The sequence below is a fragment of the Pavona decussata genome, unplaced genomic scaffold (genome assembly GCF_977016875.1).
Source record: "Pavona decussata unplaced genomic scaffold, jaPavDecu1.1 SCAFFOLD_156, whole genome shotgun sequence".
Lineage (NCBI taxonomy): Eukaryota > Metazoa > Cnidaria > Anthozoa > Scleractinia > Agariciidae > Pavona > Pavona decussata.
Genome location: NW_028145568.1, coordinates 1047135 through 1057366, shown reverse-complemented (window position 1 = coordinate 1057366; position 10232 = coordinate 1047135). Strand labels below are relative to the sequence as shown.

At 41.5% G+C, this 10232-nt stretch overlaps 2 protein-coding genes across 2 annotated transcripts in view; one reads left to right on the top strand and one right to left on the bottom strand.

Moving 5' to 3' along the window:
- The window catches only part of LOC146465159 (uncharacterized), a 166075-nt gene that overhangs the window by 105429 nt on the left and 50414 nt on the right, over window positions 1–10232 (bottom strand). The gene's annotated exons all lie outside the window — the stretch shown is intronic.
- LOC146465163 (protein KIBRA-like) lies at window positions 347–8339 on the top strand. Its single transcript, XM_085128864.1, has 11 exons — window positions 347–484; window positions 1218–1764; window positions 2684–2755; window positions 2890–2970; window positions 3339–3461; window positions 4276–4578; window positions 5110–5262; window positions 5930–6049; window positions 6404–6532; window positions 7143–7216; window positions 7896–8339. The coding sequence occupies exons 2-11, from the start codon at window positions 1288–1290 to the stop codon at window positions 7969–7971; spliced, it is 1608 nt and encodes a 535-aa protein (XP_084984990.1). The 5' UTR covers window positions 347–484; window positions 1218–1287; the 3' UTR covers window positions 7972–8339.

Sequence of the window (10232 nt, the reverse complement as noted above, 5' to 3'; positions counted from 1 at the left end):
GCCCTCAGTGTCCCCCGCTTCCAGCCGGGGCTCCCTTTCCTTATCCGGAAGTCGGGGATCTCTATCAGCCTCCAGCCGAGGTTCCTTGAACTCACTCAACTACCCCGACATGAACCACAGCGGCGGTAGTGAAGCATTCAATCTGCGAGAACTACACCAACGAGTGACAGACATGCTTCAAGGAATGTCGCGAGATACTGTCACGGCATGTCAGCCTATCTATGAAGTACGGACAACGGGTGCCCCAACGAGTTATACTCCCACTTCCGGTAGGGCAACTCATCCCAGTGCGAGTAACTCGTCACAGGTATCGCTGTCATCACGTGACCCGATGTCGCTGTCTTCGCATTCGCCCCCGATCTCTCCGAGTACTAGCGACCGTTCTCCGACGCACTCGCCGGCGACTGCTCGGGTTGTCGCTACCGAAGGAGAGAGTACGGCTGGCTTAGACGGGACAGAGTCGGACAGGAGCTCTTTGCCTCAGGTTGGTTTATGAGGTTTTTTTTTTGTTTTGTTTTGTTTTTTTCTTTTTCGTGTGAGCAATCCTCTCAGGTCTGGCTGCTGTTACAAACAAAAGAAGGCTTTGTTATTTCTGCTTTTGATATAATCCATAAAGGGAAAATTAAAGGAAAAAAAAAATCATGTCTGTAATGTTGCTGTTGGCAGTTTTGTCTTAAGATGGCCAGCGGCTGTCATAATTTACCCGCAAAAAATGCCAACTTACCCAAAGGTCCTCGCGGTATTCAAAATGGCGACGCAAAGGAGACGGTATATGCATGTTGCCATTTTGAATGCACAGATGGCTTTAGAGACATGAATGCGTTCGCCGCTAAGCAACACAACTATCAGATATGGCATTTTGCGCTCTTTTAGGAAATCACACCTGCTTCTCTAGTTCCACGTATGTCCCTCTAGACTGCAAAACAGTCCGCATTTTTTCGTTTGGTCTGTCATATACATTCGTGCAGCCGCTTTTTGAATAGAAAGTCTAGAGCAAGCGAGAAACGCTATGGGCGCATGGGGTTCACTCGAGAAGGCACGCTTTTGCGAGTTCGCGCTTTAGGCGATCCACGTCTCCCTCCTGGAATTTCAAGAGACAAAACGACTATTTTGCCATCTACCCGCCCGCCCTCCGATATTTCTACTGCTCCTACATCCTCTCTGGCCGGAACAAATCTAATTGATTTATTTACACATTTTGTTTCATTTCATCTCAGGCTGAAGGTATTCCAGTTCAACAAAGACTTCGCCCCTTAAACGCGGATTCCAAATCAAACGAATCAATCAATGCTATACCGTTCATTCCCCTGTCTCCCATCACAGACGGCAATCGCAGCACTTCCGCTGAGACGCTACGAGGTCCCTCTACCCCCGACGGGGACGCGGCCCGTTACGGCGGCTCCTTCGGACGAATCCGTTGCGGCGGATAGCGGAGTCTTCGACGCATCTCAAGAGAATTTGAAAGCCGCTCAGAGCAACGGCGACTTACGGACAAGGGCGGCAGACTTCGATGAAGATACGTCGGATACATCGCAGATAAAAATTGGACTGACGTACGATGCAGGCCGTGAAGCTTTGGTTGTGTGTATCGATCAAGCCAAGGGTTTGAAGGCTCTCGGTAACTCGCCACAGTGTAAGACTGTGTTTGTAAAAGCCGCGATGTTGCCTTGTGCGCAAGGAGAAAGCTGCGTCCTGGAAACGAAACCTTGTGATTATCAGGACAACCCAGAGTTTGGGGAGCAGTTTCACATTCCACTTGCCGAGGTAAGACAAATAACAAACCAATTAGCTTGGGAGAACCAAAGGAAATTTTTCGCAAACGTTGTAAGCTTTCAGTTAGGAAAAATCTTGCTCAATAACTTTCACTTGAATGATTGTTTCAGCAAAGGGTTTCATCTACAGACTCCAAACGTTTGATAATGTGAGTACTGCTCAATAGGTTTCATTTGAATAGTCTCACTTTAGGAATAGTCTCACTTTAGGATTTTATCCGCGGAATCAAAACGTAGAACAACCTTGTGCAGCAGAATAAACATTACCATAGAAATGACCTGTTGAAAAGACTCAAACCTTCGAATCAGCTTGTACAACGGTATTAACAGCACCCGCAGGAAAGAACTGCTAAATTGCTTGCGTTCGAGTGGTTACACTTTTAGTGGTTTATTCGCAGCCCTCAAAATACCGCATAACTCCAGTAAAGAACGTTTTTTAGGTGCTTCTAAGAGGTTTTTTTAGGAGGGTATTTTCAAGGAGGGCGTATAGTTGGAGACATTGGTCGAGGGACTCTTTCGCGCTCAAAATTGGCTGTGTGTGGCAGTGAAACCAGCTTCAAACACTAAGCAAACGGCTTAAAATAGCGAACCCAAACAATCCATTGGCTTATTTTCAATAAGGCTTAATATCAGAAGTTATCGTCTGAGTATGTTGTGGGGGTGTGGGGGGGGGGGGGGGGGGGCGGGGGGAGGAGAGATTATGTTTGAAATTTTACATTTTACGGAATGTGGCTTCACGTTTAGTTCTAACCAGGACAATTTACTTTGAGACGAATTCCGTTTAGTACATTGCCGTGGAAAAGAGCAAAAAGGGTTGCGCGCTGACTAACTTTAACCAGATCAGTTTTTTCGTCATTCAATGTCTGCCTATGTATCGTCATTGTAAGGATAATCAGTTTTGTCTCTCGTAGAGCAAGCTCACCAGCAAAACACTACAGGTGAACATCATTGCTGTCAACACGTTTGAAGTTGAAGAGCTTTTGGTAAGTACGTCTCTTTCTAACCTCACCATGAAAATGAGGTGGTTTTCTTTCATCTTGTGATCTCTTTATTGGAAAGTTATCACCGCAGTTTATTTCGTTCTCTGACTAATCGTTATTTTTGAACTTTTTTTAAGGGTGGAGCACAAATCAGCCTGGCGGATTTTAGCATCAAAACTCCCGTGCGATTTCGTTGGTACAACCTTTTGAGTTCCGCGGTAAGTGGAAAAAAAAAAGAAAAAAGAGAAGATAATTGGAAATTTTGACACACTCAGGAACGATCCTCTTTTTAACAGACAGGAGCAGAATTGCCATGGTAGTAGGTTGCGACTTTCAATTTATTGTCGTAAAATGAAAACCAGCTTACCCGGGTGCGGCGAATTCCAAGAATGAGGACAAAAAAGACCCCCCCCCCCCCCCTCCTCCGCACCCCGAAAAAAAAAACACAACAAAACGCAGTGAAAGCATAAATCTACAATGTATAGGGCACGAAGCAAAAAACAAGCCATCATTTCCTACCACAGGGTACGATTTGCTCTGGCTAAGTTCAAAGCAAATAGGTGACATGAACTTCATTTGCTTGCAGTTCTTTCAATCCGCTGCAGCGAAATATCAACGAAAGAGCACCACTGCGGTACCTTCGATTGCCTCCATGTCCCTGGAGAGCGTATGTGAATCAAAACGAGGCAATTTGCGACCTAGCTCATGGGTGAGTTGTAAATTTTCTTGAAGGAAAAAAACAACTTCTTTTTATATGAAAGAAAGGTGATCTTATGTTTTAAGCCTGGTGAATAAATAGTAGATGTATTTTCAACCATCGTATTGGGAGAACCCGAATTTTCTTTTTGCAAGTACGCTTGTGTCACTCACTGAAAAATACGTTTATCAACGTCTTTTTAATTAATATTCACCTCCAATCTTGTTCGGGAAGATTTCGTGACGGTGGACCATACGCAACTGCATAAGCTGCGTTCATAAGTACGATTGGTCTTTCATGTATTAGATCTTAACACCCGTTAAGTAGAGAACAACATAACTTTCGATCAGGCGACTTTCGCTAGGTAAAGGACAGTGTAAGAGATAATAAAACTGCAGTGTATGTCACACTAGGCAAAGAAAAAGCCTTCGACCTCCGGATTTGATCAACTTTTATTTTTAACATTTAACACTGTAGAGTCAATTCTCTGATTCATAATTTCTATCATTAGTGCTAGCGTCAGTCAAGTATTCGAATTAAAATTTAATAAATGCCATGCATAGATCATTGGATGCTTTTCCTAGTTGCTCATCTTCTTAATCGTAGTAGTCGTAGTGAGTAATTTGTTTCTTACACTAATGTTCAAAAATAGGAGCTGTCCCAGGACTCTTTCTTCCGCTGTAGTTTGTGGTCTGTAGTTAGGTAAACGCAAATGGCGTTTTAATCCCCTAAACCAAAATTTTTGTCTTAATTTGTTATAGACTGTGGTTCCATTGATTTTTCGAAATAAATTAAATCTGCCTTTTTATTTTTCTCTTTGGATTAGTGTGAAGGCTCGACGTTCAGCCTCGAATCAGCGGCTGCATTCGAGCGCATGCCCTTTAGATCAGTAAGCCAAGAGGTGCTCAACCATCCTGTGGAGAGCCTTCCTATTCGCAAGCACACCGCTGGAAAGCCGGTGGAAAGAGCGCAGTCTCAAGGCGATAGTGTGATCAGCGGTGGCTCTCTTCAAGATAGAGACAGCGACTTTGAACGATCGCCTGTGGCTCGCCCCAGACCTCCGCTGGCGAAATCAAAATACACGCGAAAGTTTTCCGATCCACAACCACTGGGCTTGTTTCCAATCCACGTAAGTTGAAAAATGTTGCACCGTTTTTCTCCGTTGTAATATTTTTTAATACGCTTCAGAATACGGTCAAGTATTATACGTATTAGTTCGTTAGTTCGAACGCAGGAATTGCGGGAAATTTTTGAAGCACAGGAGAGAGCGGCTATTAAAAAAAAAATAGGCAGAGTTAACCGCAAAACGGCGATCGATTGATCATCGATCAGTCAATTAATCAGTCAATCAATCAATCAATCAATCAATCAATCAATCAATCAATCAATAAAAAATATCAATAAAGCAGTCAGCCAGCCGGTTGTCTGGTTGCTTGGTCGCCAGGTCAGTCAGTCAGACAGTCAGTGAGACAGACAGTCGTCAGCCATTCAGTCTGTCTGTCTGTCAGTCAGTGAATCAATGAAGCAGTCAGCCAGCCAGTCGTTTGGTTGGTTGGTCTCCAGGTCAGTCAGTCAGTCAGACAGTCGTCAGTCATTCAGGCGGACAGCTGGTCGCTTAAAGTAAGAAATTATTTCAAATTATTGTAACTTGTTTCTAAAGGGAGAAGACGACGAGGTTCCCATGATGTCACTGAACCGTATGTCTTATGACATCAACCTAAATCGCAGTAACTCAGACTGTACCACTCGCAAAACAGACGTCAGTCCTTTTGTAAGGATGTCCGTGGAACGAACAAGCATGAGAAGGAAAAAGGTAAATTGGGTACCGATAAGAAATTGTGAAACGTGAAGTTACCTGAACCAATTCCAGAGCATGTTAAGTTGCCTCGAGGCTTTGACACGTAAGGTTTAATCCCACCTTAAGAGATTTATGTCTTGTATATCTCGTAGAGCCATGATAAGTGCGAGAATAATTGCATGAAACGTTGCCTGTTATAGCATGACTTCCAACCGAGAACGCTTTTGCAAGACAATTTGTTGCAACTGCTAAAAAAGTAGAACTGGTTTCTACTTTCGTGAACGGATTCTGAGGCCAGCTGCACGAAACATCTACTGTACCATCTTCTTCATTCTTATCTTGGTATATGCAGCAGGACTGTTTGCCGTCCAATTTCAAAATAAGTGGGATGAGAAGATTCCCAAGGACGAGCAAACCTATCTAGGTAGGAGCGCAGTGCGGTTCCAATCTGGGTGTCAAACGACTCATTGAATCCGATTGTTTCAAATTGGACAGCATGTATTCCAATTACCACAGTTACAATTTTAGGGCAGACATTGATTGTTCAGCTATATACGGTCTTTACTTTACTTTACCTAACAACTACATTTTGCATTGGGTCATGGGTTATCCTATCCGAGAAATATTTGGGCGGATAATCGCATGATATTTAGGCTAATGTTGTGTATTTTCTTGCCTGCAGCGCCCAATGTCATGGCAAGGAATTCAGCAATATCAGCAGCTTATACCTCATTTAGAGGAAGGAAACGACAGAACAGCGATGGATCTTGAACTTCACCTCGAGGCCTCAAGAGCCAAACAGGTTTGTAACTGACTTTCATGAGAATTCTTCTGTTCTTAAGCTTTATACTGTATTTCTCAGTACTTCTTGCGTTGGTTGTTGTCATTAGTGATAAGAATTTGCATAAGATGAAGGTGATCTCAGCACTGCTGATTTTCTTGTAAAGTATTTTGAAGGAAACCATGATTTTAATCAGCAATTTATCATTACTGTTTCCGTCGCGGGAAGCGAGATTTAAAAAGTCCGCTGTCGATTTTTCAAATGATCAATCGTGAATTTCATGTACGAGAGGAGAGTTGAAAGATGTGTTTCGGTAAATTTCAATGACGACCAACGGAAGCAAAACTAACAATTTTTGTTTTTTCGTGTCTTTAGTTACAAGTGAACGATGAAATTAGACGGTTATCCCAGCTGAAGAAGAGGATCGAGGAAGCTATCGACGGAGGATTTCCTAAGTGGCTTGAAGAAAGTGAGGAGTTTCAAACACTTCTAAGAGATGTGGAGGTGAGTGCCCTGAATGCTAATTCTTCTTATCGCTCATCTTCCTCTTTTTATAGTTGAGAAAATGGGCCAATTCCGAGTTGTAGTGAACCTCGTTGTGAAAGCGAGGCTAAATGCAAAGCTTGTCATATGAAAATCGGTTTGTTTGCACATGATTTTCATTCACATGCAAACAAAACTAGTTTTCACTTGAAGAGCTTTGCACTCAGCCTTGCGTTCGTAATGAAGCTCAAAGCAACTCGGAAATGGCCTACTAGGTCATTTAGGTTTCCAAGCTTTAATTTATTCATGTCTAGAGCACTTAAAATAACTCTTAAAATTCTCACAGTAATGTATTTTCGTTTTCTTTTAAACTTATGATTATAAAGCGCTATTGATCAGCACATGTAAATACGCGGTATATAAATTGGTAAATAATTATTATTAAAATGCGAGAACAGTAATTTGGATATTAATTTACACGGCAGCTGACACAGTACGATTGAAAAAGTCATAAAACGTTTTTTGATTGCTGTAGCTTAAGGTGGTGTTCCTTTTTTCAATGTTTTTTCTCTATATAGCTTTAGACACGTATTTTTGATTAGATTATTGAGAAATGGTGTGTTATTCCTAGGGCTTTAGAAGCTTAAACCTTCACAGTTACCGCGGTAGAAGTCCTTATTCGAGAAGACGCCACAAGGCGTTAAGGTAGGATGTCCTTTGATTGGTTTTCTATGGCTTCTGAAAGCCATTGTTGTTTCACTCCTTCCAACCAATCAGGACAATTTACTTGTTTACTCAGCCGATCAGGTGCAGGACCAGAGCAACGATTTGCCACACGCAACATTTCCCGCGCTTTTACCATTGCCTCTTGTGGTAAACTTGTCAACCTTGCATTTATTTACCGGCAATGATGCCGTTACCATCACTGGCCATTTTCGTCTCTACAACAAAACGCGTGCATTCCAGAAATTAATCGGAGGGTTCAATTTAAATAAACCCCTTTTTAGACTACAGCAGTCCCCTGTTTTTTTCTTAAAAGACAATTTTCGCGCTCGCTCGCAAGGTAAGCTTTCTTTACTATCCGTAAGAAAAATGAAGCACTGCTCGTATTTTTGCCCCTTTCTGGCTTACTGGTATATCGGATGACATTGCCCTCGGCTGAAAGCTTGTCCTCAAAATATCACATTTGCCCTCGAAGCTTCGCTTGTTGGCCAACTGTTCATTTTTCGGACAATCTTTCATCTTCGGTACTTATTCTCCGATATACCAACCGCGTGAAGGGGGTTATTTACTAAAGGATAGTATTTGCCAAATTGTACCACATTTGACTGCATTTCGACTAAGTGATAATTTATACCAATGTTTTGTTTTTGCTTTCTTTTAGGGAACGACTTCCTTCACTTCTTCCCAAGCAAGTGAAGTCCCCAGCTAATCCCAATGGCAGTGAACATTGGGTGTGAGACCGTGTACAAATCAAAGGCGCCGATTGAAGTCGATACTCCTCACAAGCTCTGGGAGAAAGAACAACCGAAGGCAAATCGGTTCCCTTCATGAAATGAGGTCAAAAAAGTGAGCACAGTACACAAAGCTTGAAAAAAATATATTGGCGTCCGTTTTGTCTCAAGTCTGTTGGTAGTTCGTCCTTGTTGTTGCTATGTAAAAGCTTAATTGACGGTTGTTGTTGTACAAACGGACCAAAAACTTTCAAAAAGTGTAAATTAAGTTGTCTTTTCTATCCGACGAAAGAGAACTACTCTATAAAAGTGTTAGAACTGTTACACTTGATATTTTTGTAGTTTGTTTGTAACCTTAAGTAATTTTGTACGCTTTGTTAACTAAAACTGGACTTTTATCCACTGTATTTGTAATCTGCTAAGCTTCAGTCACAAACTTGGTCGTGCATTTTCTTAGATAGATGAGTAGAGCAAATATATATTGCACAACTTTTTTTTTAATAACATTTCGACGGTAGGCTCAAAAGTTTATCCAATTTGTCTAGTATATACTTGGCGTAGTTAAGCCCATGTACACAGGTCGTATTTTAATGTTGGTGCTTCAACTTTTCGCGCGTTCTCAAGTTGCATGTTCGAATGATTCATGCATACTTGCTGCGACTTTTGTGCGGTTTGAGCGCGACTTCAGCGAGATATTGTTGCAGGTTCTCTGAAATGTAATTTTGAGTCACTCCCTCCTCCACTCCTCCTCCTAAAAAAAATTGGCCAACTTCCGAACATGCTTGAAACCTCCTGGAATAGCTCGTCCAAATCACACCCAAATCGCACGAAAATCACCAGGGGTCTGCAACCGCGATTCGAAGTTGCAGCCTGTGAGTCGAGAAAGTAGAGAACACGACGGAAATTACATTAGAAAATCGCTTGTGTTAACGGGCTGTTATCGATGCTGTTTCCCTGACGTATTGTCAACCGGTTCGTTTCATAAATGTGCTTTTTGTTGAGCAATAGTAACGTGAATACCTTTGTGTTTTGTAACTGTTGGTTTAGGTACACTTAACTCCTTCACTCACAGAATAAAACTTGAGCGAGTCTTGATTAAATCCTACAGTGTGACCATTCAACTGGGAGCACTTCAGAACTTTAGAATGGTGCTGTTTATTCATTTTCTTTTTCAAGCCCTCTTCGGAGTGAATGAGTTAAATGTCGTAAATGTAGTTGTACTTTACTCTGCGTACAACCGCTGGCTCCCTTAGCAGACGTCTGTGCGCAGGCCATTGTGCTTGTAGTTTTCCTTCTGATGAAGAATGTCTGACGAAAGCCTAAATAGTGCAATTTAAATTCTCCATTTCCTTTCACTAAAAACGTGCAAGAAATGCACCTCAGAAGTAAGAAATATACACCAAAATATGGTCCCCAAAAATATAATTGAAGTCTTGCTAAAATCTTATATATATATATTATATACTCTACTGGTAATTTGTTAAATTTTGTATCCCAAATTTTGTTCATACATGGGATGTACATATTTATTTATTACGTTGACACCTATATATTCCATTTGTGAAGAATAATATTTTAATATATGGCATTATATACTCAGGATAACCTCCAAGACGACCAGTTCACGGTCATTTGGTTTGTTATATAAATTCATTCGTTTCTCTTGTAAACGACATAAGGTAATAAAGGAGAAAGCATTATTTTGTAGAACAGTGTTTGTGTTGTGTATCAGTTCTTTCTCAGCCAATAAGAAATTAAACCGATGTTGACTTGATCACGTGCGTTTTCCTGTGCTTGGCCGCAGGTTCCAAACACGTGATTCGAATTCGAGTTGTGTTTTTAACTTGAGACAGTGGCGACCAAGGAAAACACCAAAGAAAAATTTCTAAAATGTTCACTCTTGTGTTCCCAGAAGATTTTGTGCCTTTCTTTAAAGGCGTATTAGTTGCCCCCGCAGGGTTTTGGCCGAGGCACTCTAGAATCCCCCGCGTGTATATATACAAGGAATCTTTTAATAAGAAAAGGAAGAAATGTGTTTGTAGTATGGGAAGGTTTCCCGATTTGAACCGATTCCTGATTTAAACCGTGAGGTTTAAGTGAGGAAGCCTGACTTGTTATAAGCCTCGTGGTTTCTTTCAGGTTTTCTCGCCATTTATTTTCTTTCATCAATTTTGTTAATTTTTTTCCATCTGTAAATGTTGTGTATATGGCAAAATAAATATTGTATTGTATTGTATTGTAAAACTAGGCGCGCATGGTGGTCTCGA

Bases quoted from the DNA above. Each gene is read 5' to 3' on its own strand.
- LOC146465163 (XM_085128864.1), top strand. From the start codon at position 1,288: ATGCTATACCGTTCATTCCCCTGTCTCCCATCACAGACGGCAATCGCA. The intron at 1,765-2,683 runs GTAAGACAAATA...TGTCTCTCGTAG, and splicing joins TTCACATTCCACTTGCCGAG to AGCAAGCTCACCAGCAAAAC. The intron at 4,579-5,109 runs GTAAGTTGAAAA...TTGTTTCTAAAG, and splicing joins TGGGCTTGTTTCCAATCCAC to GGAGAAGACGACGAGGTTCC.